Here is a 24,436-nt window from a genome sequence, read left to right as displayed (position 1 = left end):
AATTTGTTAAGAAATTAAACGCTTAAAAGATTTATTTCACTATTATTCTTTTTGTAGATGCAGAAGAAATAGCAGACATTTCTCTAGGTACCATAGTTGTACCTATCTAAGAATGGTAATATAGAATAAAAAGTAGTTATAGCCTGGTGGTTAAGAAGGCACACACCTCCGATTTTTCCAAGCTATATGCGTATTATAAACGAACGAAGTAATATTATTAAGTAAGAAGATTTATACAAACTTTCATCCTCTATTTTATCCCCTTGGGGGTAGAATCGATCAAAATCCTTTCTTAGCGGATACCTACGTCATAACATCTACCTGCCTGCCAAATTTCAGCCCGATCCGTCCAGTGGTTTGGGCTGTGCGTTGATAGATACCTCAGTTAGTCACCTTTGAGTTATATATATTTAAATTATCACTTGTTTAAACGGTGTAGGAAAACATCGTGAGGAAACCTGCATAGGTATCTAACAAACCTTTAAAAAATAAAGTTTTCAAAGGTATGTGAAGTCTACCAATTCGCACTTGGCGAGAGACTATGTGGACTATGGCCTAATCCTTCTCATTCCGAGAGGAGCCCGTGCCCAGCAGTGACAGTAATGGGTTGATGACGATTATCTATTCTCACTACCCTAGATTGTTAAAAGATTAACTATAACAATATTAAATACTATGCGTGATGCTTAATCCAATTACTCAGTAATTTAATTAATTGAAAAACAAAGTAAGCATTTTACTTTTTCTGTTTGGTTTTCAGGCGATAGATTTAAAACAAAGCCGAGAATAGAGTGGAGTAAAAGATTTGTAGCTCCGAATAGGAATAGTTTTGTTATTTGTTCACGTTTTCTTTAGACTTTTTTATTTGTAACGAGTTAGCAAGCATTAGAGCACTTTGTGTTTATAAAGTTAGACTTCCTTGTAGTTATAACAAACGAATACCCTACATCTTACAGGTACATACAGTTTCCCTGATGATAGTTACTCTTTTAACTTTCATAACATCACCAATATTGTGATATCATCATATACGAATATAGAACGACGTAGGTGATAAATCGGTAACATTATTAGTAATCAGTGAATTTAGCATTCATTATTAGAAATATATTGACTGAAAAGGGAGTAATGACGTCACTGTCAAAATTTTAACGAATTTAACGATAACTCAATGTTCAAATCCGTCAAGCCATTAAGCCTGTAAGGCGTAACAAAGAATTAAACATTAGTCTCCACAATTAGGTATAATTACAATGTGTTACTGACTCTACTCTCCAGTAAATAAAACACATAGTAATCATTGCATTCATGGACAATGCACATACATTTTGTATTCAACCCCAAATGTGATTAGATTCCTACCTGAGGTCAACCACAAATACGTTGCTACCATTCTAATAAAATTGGAACCTCGTGAACCTGTCTCTGTCTTACCACATATTTGAAACAAAAAAGTCACTTTCACAGCTTAGACGAATTCAACAACACCAGCAGTGTTTAGCGCTGCTGTGTTCTGGTTTGAAGGGTGTGGTACGAGAGACATACTTTTGAGGCGTTGCAGCTTAGCCACCAGGGGAAGTGGCGCATCTGTGACCGACCTTAGGTAAGAATCTATTCCTATCTGGGGTTGATTACAGATGTCCATGGGCAGCAGTAGCCACTTACGATCAGGTAGACTGCATGCTCGTCTGCTACTCCTATATTAAAAAAAAAAACACTTTAAAAACATTACCCTCAGTCCCAACCCTCATAGTAACCAACAATAAGAATAAGAACCCAGTTTATTAAAACAAAAACAATTAACTATACCAAGAATGTTCCCAATTAAATTAACGAACAAAACGCTTTTGTTATTAGAACTGAACGGGCAGCCTCCATCAAACATTTAATTATTAAATACCACACTAGAAATTTCAATTTCCGTAATCAAGTCACAGGGCACGTCAAAACCAGAATAACTAATTAAACCATCAACTGTTGACTCTCACGATTGAACAATTATTTTCGAAGGACTTTTCACAAAATTGTACTAAAAGTTTTCACCACGACAGGGCTTACTGGTGTTGTTGAGCAGAAATAGTTGTCTCGGTAGTGCCACGAAAGTGTTCTTTTCATAAGATTCTGATATGTAATTTAAAATCAGGTAAGTCGTAGAACCAATAAAATTGGATCGGGGAAATACCACCGCTACACCTATTTCTAACGTGAAGCATTTCTGTCTTTTAGTGGTAGAGCGTGGATGCCGGCTGGTAGATATGATATATGAGAGGCTGCTTTATCCTAAGAAGTGGCAAAGCAATTAAGAATCAGGTAGAACCCATGTTCTACATGGCGTTGGTTACAGATGTTCATGTACTGCGGTGGTGATCACTTAACAATAAGTAGACTCAGGCGTTTGCAAGTCTCCACTACCGTACATAACACTAAATCAATATAGCAATTTAAAGTAAAAAATAAATGTACCAAAAATTCATCGCCCAATGTTAAAATTGAGTCATCATAAGAAAATTATGAATACTCAAGGTATACAATATGCTCAACTTGGGTCGCCAAATATTTGCCCTCGAACTCGGGCACAAAGATAGACTTCGCCTCTCCAACAAAATGTAAAGGAATACCAAATTCTGCCCGTTTGCGTATTTTCAACGCACAAATAACAATAACGTTGATTGCGTTTCGTGGAAAGCAGAATCTGGAATGACTTACATTTTGTATGATATTAAATAATTAACGACATTAAATGCCATTGTGTGTCACTAATATATGATATTTAATAAACAATATATTCATTGTTTCGCCACATTTCAACCTCAAATAGTGTAAATAGTGTAATGTAGATCTGGGCTATAGTGAACATTGTTAAATTTCGACCTGGGGTAGATATTTGATAGATAGCTTATTAATAACAGGCTTTAATAAATCGATTATAGATTCTAATAATAGTATTTGTTTAGTCACAACACTAATAGATCTTATTAAATTCCGAGTATAAAACACCGCCATTTTAATTTTTAAGAACAACAATCAACATTTCGTCTTATTTTGTCTTAAATTGAATCCCCGTTCAAAACAAATATTCTGATCAACAAAAGATGTAAAAAAATCAAGAAATCATTTTAATATTACTTTCATGTTGACGCAGTAAAAATCAGTACCAAGAATGGGCATTCTCCTTTAACTCCAAATCAATAAAGATTTCGCTGCTACAACGTTCAACAAATGTACCACGTTATTGGCTTATATACTCGTATGTACGTGCAAGCTGCGCTTAAACGGAATGTTCTGCGAGGCGTTGTCTGGCTTTTTTAGTCTGCGTCCTCGAATAATTTCTCCAAAGTCAAGCCTCCCTTTAGGCTCCGAACAATTCCACAGATTACAGAATACAATACAAAACCTCAACTTTGAATTCCAATCCAATATTTCAAGTTAAGGTATTGTTTCAAGCTACTAGTTCCCACGAAATAACAATGGATAAAATATTGGAGTTATAATTACGTTGCGAGAAGTAATTAAATTTTACTTTATACATTTCAATTCACATTTTGAATATTTAGACATAAAATATTAAATTATTAAATCAATTGAAAATGATGTTGTATAAGTTTTTGTTATCGTCGTTAATACGAAGCTTGGATATTAACAATATCGCATATTTATAATAGTACTTTAAAATAATAAGTCACTCATTTGATTACTATAGTTCAAACACAGATGCAGTGGGGATGTCAAGTGGGGATGATATCATGGCGGCGCTCGAGATAACAGAGAGCGGCATTCTGGTCGGAGACTCCAGCAAGAACAGTTTAATAACGGGGATATAGCTATAATACCTCTAATCACTAGTGTGTACTTACTTACGTGTAATTGTAATATTGTTACTTCGTACCGTATATGTGACTATATTTATACATGACTAACTTCATAAAAACGTCGATTCTATTTTATTAGCTCTTTGGTATGGTTTGAATAAAAAAGTTATTGAAAGATATAATTTTTAACACGCTTTTATTAGCTTGGGTTGTACGTTTGTATGTATTTATGTAACAGTAACGGAATCTTTGAGCCCGATTTTTATCCACTTTGAACGTTCAGTTTATTTCAAAATTTTAAAGAATTATCAAAAACCGATGACAATACACGATTTTAATAATTTTGTACCATTGTCCTTATCAACATCCTCAGGATTAACGATTTTCGAGGGGAGAGAAAGCGCCTTATGGAGTGTACAGGCAAAGTTACGAGATTGATTTTTAGCTATGAGAAATAATAATGTTATTTCCCTATAACTCAAATGTATTGAAACATATCTATAATGCCATCTTTTAGAATGATTTTTAGGATTCCGTACTAAAATGATAAAACGAAACCCTCCGCTGTCTGTTCGTGAGTCACAGGGCTTTATCTCTTAAACCGTAATAGATAGACACTTGATTTTTTTACAGGCGAGAGAAAGCGCCTTATGGAGCGGAGCGTACAGGCAAAGTTACTAGATTTATTTTTAGCTATGAAAAATAATAATGTTATTTCCCTATAACTCAAATGTATTGAAACATATCTATAATGCCATGTTTTAGAATGATTTTTAGGATTCCGTACTCAAAGGATAAAACGAAACCCTCCGCTGTCTGTTCGTAAGTCACAGGGCTTTATCTCTTAAACCGTAATAGATAGACACTTGATTTTTTTACAGACGATGCATAATGATGGTCGCTATAACAAAAAATACTAAAAATTAATAAAATAAATATAGTTCAAAAAACTAAAAAACACGCTTTTATGATAAAATCAACTAAAAAGTAGAAAATAATTTTCAATCTAGGAATCAATTTAAGGAACAGTAAATTGTATAATTGTGGAAAAAGTGTGGGGTGCTTTTCGAAAATTAATAAGTGGAGCACTCCACGCTTTTTTCACAATTATTTCCAATCAGCGTCCCTCGCGGATTGTATCAGAACTATAGTGTCAATAACGTAACATTAAATGTCTAAATTGACATAATGGCGCTTTATATTTTGTCTCTCTTTTTTTGCAAACATGTGAAGCAGACGAAAAGACTTGAACACTTACTTATTGTTACGTTTACTCCGTATACTGAAGCAAACGGAACAGAATAATGGATTGAGTAAACGTAACGTAAAATTGTGGGATGTTTTGAAAACTCATGGTAAGGATACTGATTTGAAAGATTTAGTCAGTCATTTAGCAACGCATCTGTTGCTGAGCTGACGCAGGAATTTAACCAAGTTAAATATTATTATATTAATGGGTGACAGTGACTACTTACCACCAAGCGGATAGTGTACCTAATCATTACTTACTTTGATTTTATGAAAAAAAAACCAAATCTGATTTTCAAAGAATTCAAATTATTCAAGTTTGATAATTAAACAAAATCTAAAAAAAGGAACTAATATTAAGTTTTTGTAAACACCGATGATCAATTTGATCATTTATTGAACAATATTTAGTAGGGAAAACATAATTAACTTACAATGCAAATATAAATACTGTAACTACTGTACGTAACATCTTTACCAAATAACTTATCTAATATCCAAAATACAAGATATTGTATATATAAGATATTATGCCCTAGTTTCGACCTCCAATCCTCCAACTCAAATACTAATAGAAAATCGTGATTCTAAGTCCCAGTCTGAAATTGTACGAGAAACAAATAGTTTTACATTAATATTGAAGGTAATTTTGACCGTTAATAAACGTCATTGTTAATGTTTACAACGCCCTCTATTGTTGTCTGACATAAATTAGAATCGAATATTCTATTGATTTGATTGTCCTGTTATTTGGTTATCATATTTTCACGCCAAATACAAGTATTTTATTCAAATTATATTACTATTTAGTTAATCTTCAATTATTTCCTATCATTATTACATAGTACTTATTGTTTTAACATTTGACTAGACAGTCAACTAGACCAGACGGTCTACAAAAGTTTTTTAATAGAATCGGCTATCGAGTAAGAAATACTCCTGATCGTAAGTGATCACATGTGTCTGAATGAAATACAAGAAACAAATTAAGTTGTTGAATTTAATTGTTACAAGAGAGTTTCAAGTCTATGAAAAAATGTAATAACACTTCAGAACTTAATTAGCACGGAAAACGGAATTTGTCTGCTTTTTGATCAAATATCTGAGCAAAATAATGAAACTAGATTCCCCGAAAAATATTCTAGGATGAATTCTGATTTATATTACACCCATTTTAACGTCCTTCTAATAAGGTCTTTCAAATGTACCATATTCAACTCTGCCACAAAAGATAATGCTTTCAAATAGGATACATTTACTTAGGGTACATAGGGTTCAAACCCATCTTCATATCTACCAGAAACATTTTTCAAACTTGTAACCTTCCCAAAATCTATAAAAATATAGGTTTTCAAACGGTACATTTACAAATCGTTGTAAGCCGTAGCACAATAACTATGGGTCAGTGGAACGTTATTCGTCAAAGGTCCATTTTTCAATTTTGATGCATGACTTGTCATACATGCAATGCAATCTAACTGTAATAGGACCGACACGGATTTGTTTGAATTCGAACTTTGACATCTGTGGATTGATATGCGTTTATGATGTACTGGTCTTTTGTCATCGGCTGACATTTTTAGAAATAAATAATATAGGCACATGTGGCAAACTAGTGTGCAGTTCACCTGACGTTAAGGAGCTACTGCTAGTGATGGAAATTTGTAACCGACCTTAAGGTTGATCTGAAGGTGGTAGAACCTTTGTGGTTCGACTCCGACGGCACCACCGCCACACCTACTTCTGCCTAATAACATCAGTGTTAGGCGCTGCTGTGTTCCGTTTTGAAGGGTGTGGTAAGGGAGACATACTTTTCCGAGGCGTTCCAGCTTAGTCCTCAGGGGTAGTGGCACATCTGTGGCCGACCTCAGGTAGGAATATCTAATCCTATCTGGTGTTGATTACAGATATCCATGGGCGGCAGTAGCCACTTACCTGTGGACTGCATGCTTGTCTGCTACTCTTATATTATAAAAAAAAATGAAACTAGATAGATAGATTCACAATGTATCGACTTCTATCTCTACCATTAGTTATATATCAAGCTTTTAAATAAATAATAATTACATTACTCAGAACTGTTTGCGTTATATCCCAACAAACCACCAAAAGACTTATAAGTAGTATAGATATGATAAAATAAAATAGAATTGGAATAGCAAAAACACAAAAGATTCCATTTACAAATCTAATAGTATTACATCAAAGGAAAATCGTATTCGGAATCCGAATTACGCAATTGGAAACCTCCTACACGTTTTATCTGAAACCTACATCTAGAATAGCTGGTAAGCCCTCAGGTCCTGGCGCAAGGTCCGTAAATTCGAATAACGAGTCTAATAGCCCTGTTACGTCATGGCAGCGGCGATTGGGGTTAAATATTTGCGTAGGTGGCGTATGTGGTAAAAGTTTTTGAAGTACGGACTAAATTGTAATTAAAAATAAATCTTACATACAATGTTTTTTTTTGTTTTTTTAGAGTTCCGTACCCAAAGGGTAAAAACGGAACCCTATTACTAAGACTTCGCTGCCTGTCCATCTGTCCGTCTGTCACAGGGCTGTATCTCCGAAACCGTAACAGACACAAACTTTTTACAGAGGATTCATAACGGTGGCCGCTACATACATACAAACCGGTATTTTTCGTCAATTTTCGATCTAATTGTTAAAACATACTAGGGATACCATTAAATTTTTTACAATCCGTTTACTACTATAATTGTTATTATAATAAATACAAATAAGAACCATAAAACATATTTTAATATACTTATTTTAATTTTATTATACGTTGTTTACGTATCATTCATCATCACCCCAACGCCATCTATTGTTATCGCCAAAATAATAAATTGAATAAAAATAAGCAAAAAATAATGAACATTTGGTCCGGAAGCCTCCATGTGCGAGTTCGACTCGTACTTGGCGAATTATTTTTTAATTGGGGTGATACGTGCCACGTGCACTGTGGCAAAATCTACTCGATAAGTCTATGTCATTTTGCTTGTGAAGATGTGTGTGATCTTTCAAATCACGGGACATACCCGTGATTTGAAAGATCAAGCAAAATTGTGAACAATGAAGAAATTTCACAAGGGGAGAAAAATATTGGTACGCCTCCTATGTCCCACCACATCTCTCAAACGAGGATAGAGAAGCGCTTAATTTATTAAGCACGCTATTTTTATAAGGCAGATAAAGACGTGGCTTTAGTGGCTTCCACTATCTAACTACAAAGGGTTCTACTAGCCCAACTCCAAAATTATGAAAAAGTCGGGAACAATTACAATTATTATTCATTTTCAAAACCTCACACAATAACTTTGAGATCATATAATATGCTTGAAAAAAAACCTTTGTTTCGATAAGGAGTAAGTAAGATCGCCTCATGTGCCAGTTACGCCACAACAAAGCACCACCACCGGCTACTAAGGCAGAAAAATATCGGTCACCGCCCATAGTCTGACAAGTTATGTTATACTCGTAATCTTGAAATACAGCATAAATTTCTTTCCCTACCTTGTAAGATCATTTGTTAAGGCCTGATGCAGTATATTATTTCGTGTATTACTAATGGGCGGATGTGGTACTATTAATCATTGGAATGTGTCTGTAATTTGTTATATCTGGTTTTGTGGCTTTCGCTTGTGGTTTGTATTAATGAAATATAATATTTATTATAGAAATTCTCTTGGATTGCGGTTGTGGCTTTTGGTTATAACTACGTGATGCTTATGGCGCTCTTCTTTTCACGCGTGTTTTCGCCTGCATGCGTGTCTTACCCACACTGAAGCCACTTGTACCCTTCATTCATATTTTTTTTCTTGTAATACATGCCACACACACGTGTAGGTCACTAACATATTGCAGTGAGGTAATTCCACCGTGCGTGTGGGACACGCGTGTCAGAGTAGACCTGCGTGACAAGAAAAAGGCAAGGGCAAGAAAAGGAACTCGTTCAAATTTTAATATTTTTTATAACTCAGTGTTAATACTCAATCACTCAATAAATGATATAAACAGCAGTATTTCAATTGTTCTATTGTTGTTGTAAAATGCTCTAAGAAATTAGTATGATAATTCTTGAACGAAAGATCTCTAATTATTTTCTTTAATAAACTACTAAACTAAAGAGACTCTACTATTAAAGTAACTTATCTATATATATATAAAAGCGAAAAGATACTCACGTTCAAAACGTATTAATCAAGGTTTTGACTAAACTGCTGAAGCTACAATCATGAAATTTGAAACATAGCTTCATTTTATAATGTAGATGCGCACTAAGAACGGATTTTTTGATATTCCACCGTTAAGGGGGTTAAATGGGGGTTGAAAGTTAGTATGAAAGTCCGTCAGTTTTAAAGCAAACTGGATGAAAATTGGTATTTAGCTTTCTGATTTAAAGTAATAAAAATCTAATCTAAGGGTTTTTCCAAAATCAACCCTAAAGGTGGTTAAATAGGGGTTGACAGCTTTTTTTGAATTTTTCCATTTTGGATGCCAGCACTATGAAAGTTAGCCATTGCTTTACTGGTTAGATATAATAGAACTTTAGTTCTACCGTTTTTGGAAAATCAACCCCTATGTGGGTAAAATAAGGGTTGTAAGTTTGTATGGAATTCCCCCAGATTTGATGTAAACTCTATGAAAATCGATATTTGGGTTTTGGATTAAAAATAATTAAATACTTATTTCACCATTTTTGGAAAATCAACCCTTAAGTTGGTTAAATAAGGGTTGACAGCTTATTTTAAAATTTGCCAATTTGAAAGCTAGCACTATGAAAGTTAGCCATTGCTCTACTGGTAAGATATAGTGAAACTTTAATTGTACCGTTTTTAGAAAATCAACCCTTATGTGGGTTAAATAAGGGTTGTAAGTTTGTATGAAAGTCCTCCAGTTTTGATGTAAACTGTATGAAAATCGGTATTTGGGTTTTCGATAGAAAATAATAAAACACCTATTTCATCATTTTTGGAAAATCAACCCTTAAGTTGGTAAAATAAGGGTGGACAGTATATTTTAAAATTTGCTTATTTGAAAGCCAGCACTACGAAAGTTAGTCATTGCCTTACTGGTTAGATATAGTGGAACTTTAATTCTACCGTCCTTGGAAAATCAACCCTAATGTGGGTTAAATAGGGGTTGAAAGTTTGTTGGGAAGTCCGCAGATTTTGAAACAAAGTCTATGAAAATTGGTATTCAGCTTTCTGATTGAAAATAATAGAACACCTATTTTACCGTTTTTGGAAAATCAACCCTTAAGTTCGATTAATAGGTAATATAAATTTATTTTAAAATCCGTTAATTTTGAAACAAGGATTGTAAAAATAGCATTTAGCTTTCTGGTTCAAAATAATATATCTTCTTAAACATTATTTATGGAAAATCTACCCTTAAGAAGGTAAAATAAAGACTTTTTAAGCAAAGTCTATGAAAATTGTTATTTGGCTTCTGATTCAAAATACTAGGACACCTAGGACAGTTTTTGGAATATCAACCCTTAAGGTTGTTTAATAGGGTATGGAATTTTATTTTAAATTTCCGTTTATTTGGAAACAAGGACTGTCAAAATAGGATTTAGCTTTCTGGTACGGAATAATAGATCTTCTTTAACAACGTTTATGGAAAATCTACCCTTAAGAGAATAAAATAGGGCTAGAAACTCCGTTTAGGATTTCGCAGATTTTAGAGAAAATTCTATGTAATTTAGTATTCTGCTTTCTGATTGAAAATAATAGAACACCTATTTCACCGTTTTTGAAAAATTAACCCTTAAGGACGTTTAATAGGGGATGGAACTTTATTTAAAAAACCGTTAATTTGGAAGCAAGTACTGTAAAAAATGGTAATTGGCTTCCTGGTTGGGAATGATAGAACTTTTTTTACACCATTTATGGAAAATCTACCCTTAAGAGGGTATAATAGGGGTAGAAACTTCGTTTAGAAGTCCGCAGATTTTGAAGCAAAGTCTATGAAAATTGGTATTTTGCTTTCTGGTTGTAAATAATATATCACTTATTTTTCCATTTTTTGAAAATCAACCCTTAAGGTCGTTAAATAGGGGTTGGAACTTTATTTTATAATCAGTTAATTTGGAAGCAACAACTAGGAAAAATTATCATTAGACTCAATAAAGCATCCGAGTCACTGTTTTTTAGATCAACCCTTAAGACGGCTATAAAATGGTGTATGCATTATGCCTTTCTGTTTACCCATCTGTTTCAGCATTTTTAGCAACTCAACCATCAACCCCATTAGGGTACTATTAGTAAAGAAAGTTTCTTTAAAAACCGTTATTGAAGTTATTTCCTTTGGCGTGTCTGAAAAAAGAACATAGAAGAAAAAAGCAGAAAAGTTTAGTGTAGGGCGAAATTCCACGGGCCGACGTAACATATATTTTTAACATGGGAATGTATTGCGCGTGCTGAAGTGCAGAACAGCGGTTTTTTAAGGTTCCGTACCTAAAGGATAAAAACGGAACCCTATTATTAAGACTTCGCTGTCTGTTCGTCTGTCCGTGTGTCACAGGGTTCTATCTCTGGAACTGTAATAGATAGACATTTGAAATTCTTACAGAGGATGCATAACTGTGGCCGCTATAACAACAAATAATAAAAATAAAAAAAGTTGAACACAAAAAGCAGTTTGTGTTGTATGGGGTCCCCATACAACACAAACTGCTATTCGATATTTTTCCAACTAACTTTTGAAACGTTAGAGGTAGACAGTTCAAATTTTCACAATGTGTGTACTTTAATGGTTGCTGCAACATTAAATACTAGAAATTAAAAAAAAAATGAAAATTTTGGTTCTACGGAACCCTCCAGGTGCGGGTTTGACTTGCACTTGGCCAATTATTAGTAACGCGCAGACCCGCGGGCTACAAGGGAAAGTCGCGGGCCACACACCACCCGTGGGTGTCGGGTTGCCGACCGTTGGTGTTGAATATTATCTTTCAGAAATTTGCTGATAAAGTATCTATTGATGATTATGTACATAGGAATGTTTTTGAAATTCTACTAAGGAGGTAAAAGAAGTGTTATATGTATGTATACGGGAATCTTTTAGGTTCGAAGTTAGAAACGTGAAATTTCAGATAACGTCTATTCAGACAAATATACGACAACGTTGAAGGGGTGCAAATTTCATATATGATGATGCGTAAGTTTATTCAATTTAGCCTACATTTTGGTACACTGATTAGGTACATCGCAACTACTTTGGACACACTGCGTGCCAAAATTTTGTCCTGCCGTGGGATATGGTTATGGTTATGCCTGGATTAGTGATGGTTATGTGGTAGATACATAGACCTTGGATTAAATTTTTGGGCTAGAACAGGACTACCCCGTATCCCCTGCCTGTCGTACGAGACTAAAGGAGGACTTTTGGAGTTGCGGGCAGCAAGAATGGGAGCTCTAACCGCCCAGCCAGAAACCCTGGAAAGAACCGCTGTATGTAAGGCCCCATATAACATGAACGGTTCCTATGGAATAGTGTAAATAATAATTATTGTATCCTACATGAAACTTATATTTTAAAGAAAGTTTCATTACAGTCCACTAATTAGAGTTTTTGTGTATGTTTCTGAAGAAAGCTTGACCAATTTTATGTACACAGTGACGAAAAAAAAGCTTTTATTAATTAAATATTAATGCTTCTTTATCGTTAAAATTGTTAGGTACAAATTTACGATTACAGTTATTTGTATGTCATATAATATTGATTTACGCGGGCGAAGCCGCGGGTTCTGCTAGTAAATAATATTACCAACAATGCATTTTACAGTGAAAGGAATAGCGACCATAGTCCATTCGTATGACACGACAATTTGAAAACATCGATATTTTAACAATAAACTGTACACAAGCAAACACCGATTGAATTTTATTGGATTAGATTGGGTTTTATTGGGTCGGTTTGTTTGTTTAATTCCTTTGTATTGACTGTGAATACAACGGGTTGATTTTGCATGAAGCAATGCGTGGGTTGTTTTGTGTGAAAAAGTAACATGTGCAATTTTTTATATATTTTTGTTTGATTTCTTATTGAGATATAAAATTTCAATTATTTCTATGTAAAGTTCATAATTATTTTAAATTTTGCATGCAACTTCCTTAAAAAATATTTCACTGATTTCCAACCTGCATAGGCTAAAGATGTGAAATTATTTTTTATTCGAACTTTTGTTAAAAGGGCTAACCGTAAGGCTAAACAAAATATCCCTAAGCGAAGCTTTCGAATGTGTACTTACATGGTAGCAACGCTTTTGGCCAACCTTATGGGCATTTAAAACTTTGTTTGGAATTAATTAAAGACATCCTTAAACGCCAATAAAGTACTTGTCACCATCTGAAACAAATAAGCATATACATTTGTTATTTTAATATCATAAATACATCACAGTTAGTTCACATAAATACAAGTTCACACAAATCAAGAACACTGACCATATTTCTAAATACAACGCTTACTAATTCGCAAATCAAGGAAAATATAATTTATTCCTGCGTACATTCTATACGACGTGAGTAAGATGTTGTAATATATCAAAAGCTCTTTGAAACCAGCGTCTGCACCCTCGTCTCGAAACCCTTATACCTAAGCGGACAAATGAGCGAAGTTACCGTTTGACGTCAAAGATATCATAATACTACAGTACAGAAGTTTGCGCTATCAAGGAATATAGCGCATTAATATTAATATATTGTTAAAATCATGCATATTAATATACTTGAAGTGAGCCTCGAGGTTTGTACACCTTAAACTTGGCTGACACGCTGCGGTGTGTCTTTGTTATCTGATCTTCAAAGTTAAGCAACGTTAGGGGCTGGGTGACCTATAGTAACTAAACATACCGTTTCCATGCATCAGAGGGCATGCTAAACTCGATCCTGGTTAGTGCAACAGTCGTTGAACCTTATTAGAGATCTTATGGCCGGTTTGGAAACATTGGATACGGTTTGCCCACTATCCTGTATCGTCTTTCGGTAATCGACAATTGAAGTGGAATATCTTCCAAGCCCCAAAACTGCAGAGCGTCACACATGCGATACGTATGGGCTGCTGATGATAATGAAAAATATTACAATATTTAAATTATAAATGTGCCGTTTGATTTCGGCATTGAATAGCACCACTTTTTCCGTAGACGTCGTAGGAAATGACAGAATTGAACCGGTAATAAGTAACAAGGATTAAGTTGGATAGCCTCAAATAAGAATGTCTCTCTTAAGAGATTGATTGGATTGTGGTAAGCCACACCCTTCAAATCGGAACGTAGCAGCACTTAACACTTTTATTCTTAAACAGATATAGTCGTGGCCGTGGTCGTGGTCGTGGTTCCATTAATTTTAAAGTGATATTAAAGTCAAGCTGTGGACTTCAGATGAATACAACGTCAAAAGGTCTCCAAATAAATAAGTACACGTTAGAAGTTATTTTAGAGGGCCAATATTCGGACTGAAAACAAAGGTTGACCTTTCATGAAGCGTGCATGAACGCGTGGGTCGGCTACGCAATTATACGGGTAACAAATCACATGCGGGTACGGTCAGCAAAACATCCATCTTAAGAACAACTATACTTTTTGATGATGTTTTCTTACGCTTTTATTGAAGGTGGTAGAACCCTTTGTGGTTCGACTCCGACGGCACCACCGCCACACCTATTTCTGCCTAATAACAGCAATGTTAGGCGCTGCTGTGTTCCGTTTTTAAGGGTGTGGTAAGGGAGACATACTTTTCCGAGGCGTTCCAGCTTAGTCCTCAGGAGTAGCGGCGCATCTGTGGCCGACCTCAGGTAGGAATATCTAATCCTATGTGGGGTTGATTACAGATGTCCATGGGCGGCAGTAGACACTTTCCATCAGGTGGACTGCATGCTCGTCTGCTACTGCTATATTATAAAAAAAAAACGTCAAACCGTTGGAGTACCCTTTCCCACGGAAAAATTAAATAATTTAAAAGAGAAAGTTTATAAAACAGCTTTATGGTAACGTCATTTGATATTCATATTTTTCTCAAAAACTCCTTTTATCTGGTACCGTTATCATGGGGTGCATAAAAATAATATACCCGCCATCATATGTCCGCCATATTGGATTTAAGATAGTTAGAAATTGTCGTCTAAACTTTTAGCTTAATCTGATATCGGAAATTGGGTCACATTTAACTCGCTAGATTCGACATTCACATACATGCCAATGCTACTAACAAACCAAGTTAACTAAAACCTTTTAATAAAAACCGACTAATGATGCTAACTGTACCTAGGGGAGATATCGAGGCACGATTCCATGAAATTTGAACTTCGTACGATATTTTATTCATGCACTAACACAATAGAGGGTGTAATGGCCTAATGAGCACGCCCGTTTGTTTTGACCGACACGCAACCCTTCCGATTGCTGATGAGTTCGTGCCTCGTAGGTTTTATTTTGGCGATTACGAAGTGAATAATTGAATGTCAGGCGTTATGTTTTTTAACTTGTATGTAGGTTAAATGGTAATTGTGGTTATAAATATGGCGTGGATTTATAAATTAGCAACTGTTTAAGTAATTTTTGCATATGCGCTAAAAGTAAAAGTTTTGTACGAGTAACGTTTGTATGCCTTTTTTTCATTCATTTTAACCTTTGTATTTATTACCTAGAATAGTACATTACGATACGCGTGGCCAAAGTAGCCTATTTTCGCACGGCGTGAAGTTAGCGCCCGAGCGCAGCGAGGGTGCTAAACGCTTCTTGGATAACATCGTTAAGTGCAACAGTGGAACTAAATGTCCCTTGTTAGGTGTTAAATATTGATCATAATAATTATGTCATCGAAAATTATTTTCCTTTGACTAACAGCACAAAATAGTGGAATATTCAAATTATTTGATACTCACTGATATTCGACTGAATAAACAGATTTACAGAGGTTTGTACAGGGTTTTAGTTTCCAATTAACACCCATTTCTAGAAATATCCAAAAGCTTAGAATCCCTACTGGTACTGCAATTATGCATATATCCAATAGGTTTATCCGAATATATTCAATACATGCGTGAATATCATAATCCTTATTCATTTTATATTTAATCTCTTTCAATACACAGCTCAGTTTGAAATATATATTTCAAAATAACCTTTAAAATATTTCTCGCAAAATGTATCCAAAAGGATCTCATCATTTCATCGACGTTGAAATAACGAAAATCCCTTAATTTTGTCTACACCGTGTGAGTTTCATTAAAACGTTCTCGGGATAATTACTGAAATCCGCTGTTGCTAGCAAAAACTTGCTCAATAGTTACGTACGTTAATTAGTTCTAGTGCTCTCGTATTTCAATACCTTTGTGCAGGTTTTAAACATTTTCGTATAAACTCGTATGCTGAATAAAGAGCAATTAAAATGTTTGCGTATGTTAGTTTTAGGTTAGAGTTTCATATTGCTCATTGAAATTAACCTAACTTACTCTAACCTAAATCATATTATAGAGAGTTATTGAGTTTCTAAAGATTATTGTTATTACTTAAGAAGATTGTGTTTAGTCTGTAGTCATTATCTAGCCCTGTTATTAGTTAAATTGTATGATACATTGGGAAATTTACAATTTACATATGTTTGTGTGTAAATTTTTTTTTTGATATTTTATAAGAGGAAGTTTTAAAGAGCGTATTATAAAAAATGATAATATGATGAAAAAAATATATTTTATATCACGGCGTGCGTAAATTGACGTTTTACGCACGCTTCGCGTGCGCAAAACCCCCATTTCCGACCCCGTAATATAAAATTTTATACAACACGCGGACGAAAAATGTTTTTCTGACTCGTGTGATTGCAGTCCTCGCCTGCGGCTCGGCCTGCAAACTCACACTTGTCAGAAAAAAATTGTTCGTCCTCGTATTGTAATGTACTATTTTATTATTAAACTTGGTAGGCAAAATTACCTAAATAAGAAATATGCCATTAAAATCAAATCATTACAGCGTTTTTAAGAGAGGATACTAATGATATGTACGAGTATTATAATATACGAGGTATTGCTCATTAAAAGTTAATAATTATATTACTACAAGCAGTATTTAACCTTATCACAATCTCCCAGATGTTTTGGGGCTAATCTAACACGATGTGAGACTTAAGTAGGCTCTGCTTGATGGATTACTGAGTAATCACATTAACTATGCTCTATTTACGTCCCTTGTGAAGTAGAGCATACTGTGCATATGACGGACTTTAGTCTTTGTGTTATGTTGTGGTAATCTTTTGTTTGTGGTTACATTTGATGCCATGATCAAGGTTTGCCTTGCTTTGGGTTCCAAGTTCGATTCCCGACTAATCTTGCAAATTAATATTGAGATTCCTTTGGGTATTTTTATGACAATTTGTAAGGAATAAGGAATTCTTCATAAGTTTTTCATGTATATGTAACTGAGAAAAAGTATTTGATATATTTTAGACGTAAAACAATCATTTTTTTAAGAAAGTCAAGATTTTTCTGTCTTTTAATCCGAATATGAGAAACGAATGTTCAACTTTTTACGACTTTTAAGTATGTAGAATATCAGAAATTTAATATCAGTTCTATTACAAAATTCCATTCAAACAGACAAGATCAAAAGGGCCTTTAATAAGAACGTGGTAAAAACAAGGAAGTATCGTTTAATAAGGGCTTACATAAAGAAGGAAGATACTTGATACTCATCAAATATTATCAAAGAACCTAATCTAACATATGAAAGCGAATAAATGTGGAAGTATATATAATCTTCTGGGAGGCTTACTAAATATTATTATGATATATTAGTCATAGCTCATAGGCGTAGGAGTAACCGGCACGACTGTGAGCGAGTAACGAGAAGCTAGTACCTAAAGAGAGAATAATATTATAGAAACATGTTTTATTCAGATCACAGTTTATCAGAGATGTTTCAACTGTGAGAGTAGAAAAATAGCAAAATTTATGACTAAACGATTTAAATAAAATCACAGACCTATTGTGAATAAAATACTCATTTTTTTTTTTTTTTACAAAAGTAATATGAAGTACTAAACTCTCCATATAACTATTTTTATTTAAAAGCGATCCTGCAATTCAAATCCCGGAAACTTTTAAGTCAAAGAAAAATAATATACGAGTATGTCCTCCTATATAATTGAGTTGTTTGTAAATGCGTGCGGATCAACGCGCTGCTGAATAGCGTCGAGGATTATGATATCATTCATTATAAGACTGAGACAGTATGGAGGTGAATTATGCCTCCGCGTCATCAACTCATTATTATCCCACTGCTGGGCACGGGTCTCCTCTCAGAATGAGAAGGATTAGGCCATAGTCCACCGCGCTGGCCAAGTGCGTATTGGTAGACTTCACATACCTTTGAGATTTTTTTATAGAAATCTCTCAGGTATGCAGGTTTCCTCACGATGTTTTCCTTCACCGTTTTAAGCAAGTGATAATTAATTTCTAATACGCACATAACTTTGAAAAATCAGAGGCCTAGGATTTGAACCTCGGACCCCTCGTTCGAGAGGCCGAGTTTCTTAACCATTAGCCTATCACTGCTTTAGCATTTTGACATGCTTTCATAAAGTCCATATACACAACACCAATAAATACGTATTAAGCTATAAAGAACTTCAAACATCGTTTAAAAATCTATCGCTTATTCGCTTGTGGTGAGACACTCGTCAAAACATTATGTAATTCGTGAGTATGTCATGTTATGATATATTTAGTGTAGAGTAAGGTCTAATGGATGTGACTTTACTTAGTACTCTGAAGTTCGTATGTCGATTCGGTCATTACCGAGTGCCAACTAATAACCTAAGGTTAATGGATATATTTTGATAGGGCTTATATTTTATTAAAGTAATTCTGATGCTATGATTTTAAAATAAGGAATGATAATACTGTTAATAATATTTAATATTACTACTACTAATATTTTACGGAAAATATTTCTAAGATACTAGGTTTAGTCGTGGTTCAGGGTTCTTTCCAGGCGTGGCGTTTGGAAGTTTTAATATTTTGGAAAACCACTGCATACCTACTGATTAATTATTTATGAATCCCATGCGATCCGTGCCTACCAAAATAAATGAAGATTGATATAAGAGTGGCCATAAAAACAAGCATATTTTCTCAATTGTTTTACTAATATTTCCAAGGATGGAGGCTGATTACATCACACGTTATTTGAAACTTGTAAATTTTGTGTTTTTGTACACTAATTCAATATCCGATGGGCATGAAAGGCGTGAGGAACCGCACGTACCTAAATAGGCACCGCAATTTATTTCATTATTAGGTCTCAGTTTACACGTACCCTTAGAATAGCTGTGATAAAACAATTCTTTTGGTTCAAATCGTAGACCTTTTCTGATTTTTATGTACCTAGCTAGTGTGTTTATTTGCTGACATTTCATTTCTAACCTGACAACGTTATTTTCAATATTCATTTCTCTTTTGTATCTAAAAAAGTATGTTCTCATGGGCGAGTGAAATATCCCAATTCGCATTTGACCAGCGTAATGGACAAAGGCTTAAGCCTCCTCCATTGATAGGAGACCCGTGCCCGACAGTGGGACTATATTGTGTTAACAGTGATTCCTCTTTTAATCCGCTTTATGGCTTATCGTGTTTATATTTATAGTATATTTATGTAGGACATCTGTAACTAACTCCATATGATACGGTTAATCAAATTGCATTAAATATTCAAACAGAAAATACCAACAGCGTATGTATATAAAAATAATTTAGAAGTACGAGTATTTCCTTAATTCCTTTGAGATTAACATCAAACGTACTACGATCATTAGTAACTCGAAAGAAACGTAATTGCCCTAATTTGTTGCCACAGAATAACCGATGTTTTTTGTTCCAGAGAATGCAAAGCAGGAAACGGCATAGGAAGAGACGGGCGAAGATTTCTCTGAGATGTTGAATCTACGGGAAAATGTGACTTGAAGTGGTTATAGTCAAAATGGCGTGGCGACTTTGCTCAATCATGGGCAGAGTGTACAACCGGGATCTGTTAGTGGTCGCTCTGTTCTTGTGTCAGACAATAGTGTGTGACAGTCAGTGTCCTAAGTTCGCTGGGAAGCCGCTAGAAACGAGAGTACAAGACGCTTCCATAGTTTTTAGGGCGGTGGTTGTACAGACGCATTATCTGGTGAGTTTTTTGAATACATAATTAAGATTTAACACTTTCTTCTAAATACATATAATAATAAGCATTTATTTATTTTCTACTTGTGCTTATTACGGTTGTATTTTCACGTTTTTTTAAATTTTATATGCCATTTAAAAAGTAATCAGAAGAAAACGAAGAAGTTATCAGTGATACAAACAGCTAGATTTGTATTAGGTAGCGACGAGAGATATATCCTAAAAAAAAACAATGGGCTACTGTTGTACTTAAAGCACTATTCCTAAAGTTCATATAGCATATTTTTTTTGTTGACGAGGGGGAAATCTTCAAAAGGTACCCGACGCCGTGGGAGTGACAGGCAGAGGATACCGTAGCCCTATTCTGGTCCCGGTACTACAGGGGCAAAGGTTCGTATAGCCTGAAGAATTATGTAGATTGTAACCGATCCACAAGTTGAGCGTCGTCGGGAGTATTCAGGATAGATGGGCGATCACTAGTAGCCACTAGTACTAGGAAGTGCGTACATAGCCATGTACGCACTTCCTCCCTTTGGAGAACACAACGTGACATCGGTACCAATTATTATCATAGCTCGTAGTAGATTGAAAATCATTAAATACAGGTTGCATGCGAGTAGCGTGATGGATTCTCAGAGCCGTCTTAGTTATGGGAAGACGCTTACCCAGATATTGGACCTTAATATGGTTGCAATAGTGGGAAAAAGTCTCACTGGTTTAACGGTTGAACTAGTGGGAATGATCCGTCTAGTTAGCTAAAATATAGAATGATCAGTCTGTTAGATATTCTTTTGTTTTAGCAAAAACCAGGCGGTCGTAAATCGTAAATCAGTTATCCAAACTATAACTATATATTTCAGGGGTTGCAACAATCTGCAACACATTTCGCGAGCTCTCAACCGTGTACTCATTAGCGGATGAAATGAGTTACCTCCGCAATTCATTCCAGTATCGCGTCTGTCTCACTGTAAGCGATTATGCGATAAGTGATATAAAATATCGCTTATGTATCGAAAATGTTGTAAATAAATCTATTCAACATATTGAAATTATAAAATACTAGCTTCCTTATCAGATAAATAATTATTAATAATAATAAACATTTTTATGAAAGGCTTTGGCCAAATTGTTCTTTTTTAATTATCGAAATATCAATCTTACCATTTAGACAAACTAATAGACATTTCTGTTCTTATTATGTATAATTATTTTGAGACTTACTTTGTCTTTTCTTTGAAATATTTTTGTCCTAAATATCGGACTTCAATAGTATCAATTTTCTCCTACACATACAATTGGGTCCAAAAAAAATATTATTTTCCAATACATGGATAGCAAATCCGCCGAGAAAAACATTATAGAGCTGATTATTATAAAACCTCCAGTTCAAGGATGGCACTTGACATTTAAGAGCAAAAGGACGCTTAGATAAATTAATCTCATTATTCGCGAATCGTTCGCTCAAGCAGTAGTACAAGTCCTTATTGAAAATCAATACAAATTTTATTGCGACTCCAATGCAAATGCAATCAGCGTGCGTTCAATTCAGCGTGAAATAATTTCCAATGAGCGTGGATTATTGTTTGCTGTACAATACAATACAATAAAATACCACAATACAAAAATAATTGTTGAGTAATCAGGCTTTGTCTACATGAATGGCGTTTAAATTTTGTTGTTGTGGCATTAATTGGGGGTTCATTCAAACGAACATTGATATATTCCTGCTGAATTAGGTTTCAACAAACTTTAATACTTAATTGGGTACAAGTCTTTTTGCATACTACTGAATCTTCCTCCACAACCGGAGAACGCATGATACACTTACAGTCCGCTTAACGGAAAGTGGTAAATGCCGCCCATTTTTTTTTATAATATAGGAGTAGCAGACGAGCTTGCAGTCCACCTGTAAGTGGCTACTGCCGCCCATGAACATCTGATATGAACCGCAGATAATAGATGCGCTGTTATCCCTAGCGACTACTTTGGAATGCCTCGTATTATATCCATGTCTTTTTACCACACTTTTTAAAATCAAACACAGCAGTGCTTAGCGTTGCTGGTAGGTTTTTTTATAATATAGGAGCAGACGAGCATGCAGTCCATCTGATGGTAAGTGGCTACTGCCGCCCATGGACATCTGTAATCAACCCCAGTATGCTATGTATTTTATGACATGGATATCAAAGAAATTACCACAGGTATTTGAGCCATTTTGAGCCTAGATTTAGCCGTGGTGCTTTCGGCGATAAAAATAAGATATTTTCTGCCTAGTACAATAATTAGTAGAGTAATAAATTTGACGACCCGCGTGGCGGAACGGTCACCATGCCGGTCTGACGCGCAGAGGGTCCCGGGTTCGATCCCCGGCCAGACAGATTTCTAAATGATGAATTTAGATTTCTGTTTCTGGGTCTGGGTGTTTGTGTATTTGTCTCTGTGTGTGTACATAGCACCCACGATACAGGGAATCGTAGTGTAGGGCTGTGAGTGTAGAAGGCGTTAATTAAATTAAGATCTTTGGCAGCTAATTTTTGGATAGATTGATTATTAACAGTCGCTAACTTAGTTAACTTGTCAGTTACGACCTACACACTCCGGACGACTCTGCGTTTATTTCAATTTAAACTGGCTACATATAAACTGAATTAATTAGGTCACATAGGTAAATGACCCAATTAGTGAGCCCCGACGGCTAAAACTAAATCTATCACGGCGTTGTTATGATAGAACAGTAATATCCTGGGTCCACTGCAAATAATTTGAAACACTGATTGAAATTATCAGCCTTGTCTGAATTGTATTAGTGCAAGGAAAGGAAAAAAATGCTGCGAAAATCTGGTATAACCCACTGTGGTTTTATTCCGTAGGCACTACCGCTACACCACTACATACCACAACCCTTTGTTGTTCGACTCCGGCGGCACCACTGCCACACCTATTTCTGCCTCATAAAAGCAGTGTTAAACGCTGCTGTGTTCTGGTTTGAAGAGTATGGTATGGGAGATATACTATTCAGAGGCGTTCCACCTTGGTCCTCAGGGGTAGCGGCGCATCTGTGGCCGACCTCCGGTAGAAATATCTAATCCTATCTGGGGTTGATTACATATGTCCATAGGCGGCAGTAGCCACTTACCCATGAGGTGGACTGCGTGCTCGTCTGCTACTCCTATATTATAAAAAAAAGTCAAAACAGCTTAAAATAAAATAAGAAAGTAATTTATATTATTGGTAAGCTGCCTGCATATTGAGATTGGGATATTGAAATTTTATTAGCTTTTAAAAACTTTTTGAATATAAACTCGACTATAATTAATGAAAAGCTAAACTGACGCCATTAACGTCACTAATAATGAAGTTTTAATTACATACCAGTAGCACTACCATGAGTTGGCATAGAAACGCCACTATAGAAATTGTAAATAGAAAACTATTGTCATTTTGCTAGTGAATAACATAACTACTATCGTTACGGTATTTCTTGACGTCTGTCAAATTAATGACTCATGGGACCGAATTTGTATGGCAATAGATCATAATGACAATCGCTAGCGATTTGATTTCGATAGGTTTTTTACGTTACGAGTGGCTCACACTACGGAATTTAGTTCTACGAGTAACCACCAGAGGCGCTGTACAATTTTTCATACATTTATTTTACGCAGTCGCTAGCGAGTAATACTTTTGTGAACTCATGGTAGTGCTACAGGAACCGAAATTGTCGAAAATTTTTCTACGCCAACATGGTGATGTTATTTAAAGACACTCTCATAATTCTGTAAATAAGTTCTGCGAACTAAAATTACTCTTTCAATGATGACAAATAATTAAAAGTTGTAAATATACATCTCATTAAGAAACATCTCTCTTATTTATTTATTTATTTAGAACTTTATTATACCACAAAAATTGGTATAAAAGGCGGACTTAATGCTAGAAGCATTCTGTACCACTCAACCTTTGGGTAAAACAGAAAATATGCAGGACGGTATTTATACATTCAATAATAATAAACATATACTAGGAATAAAAATATACACAAATGGAATATATTTATATTACAAGTCATATAGAGAACTATGTATAGTGTATGTAAATTAGTGTGAAATATTTAATTTTTATAGAAAATAATATTTAACGGTCGTTTTGAACCTCTATCTACTGCAAGTTGTATTTAGAACACACATACTGTATTTCGCATATTTTAT

At 34.9% G+C, this 24,436-nt stretch overlaps 1 protein-coding gene across 2 annotated transcripts in view; it reads left to right on the top strand.

Moving 5' to 3' along the window:
- Positions 1-24,436, top strand: part of LOC140744765 (uncharacterized) — an 81,618-nt gene that overhangs the window by 10,896 nt on the left and 46,286 nt on the right. For both annotated transcript variants that reach the window (XM_073076417.1, XM_073076418.1), the window contains one exon: positions 19,945-20,232. In XM_073076417.1, the coding sequence (XP_072932518.1) occupies positions 20,044-20,232 (189 nt within the window). In that variant the 5' untranslated portion in view covers positions 19,945-20,043. The remainder of the gene's footprint in view (positions 1-19,944; positions 20,233-24,436) is intronic.

This window comes from Epargyreus clarus, unplaced genomic scaffold (assembly GCF_041222505.1).
Source record: "Epargyreus clarus isolate Ecla_fem2 unplaced genomic scaffold, WU_Ecla_fem_2.2 ptg000009l, whole genome shotgun sequence".
In the NCBI taxonomy this organism is placed as follows: Eukaryota; Metazoa; Arthropoda; class Insecta; order Lepidoptera; family Hesperiidae; genus Epargyreus; species Epargyreus clarus.
The sequence above is the reverse complement of the archived record's forward strand: the minus strand, read 5'-3'. Positions and strand labels throughout refer to the sequence as shown.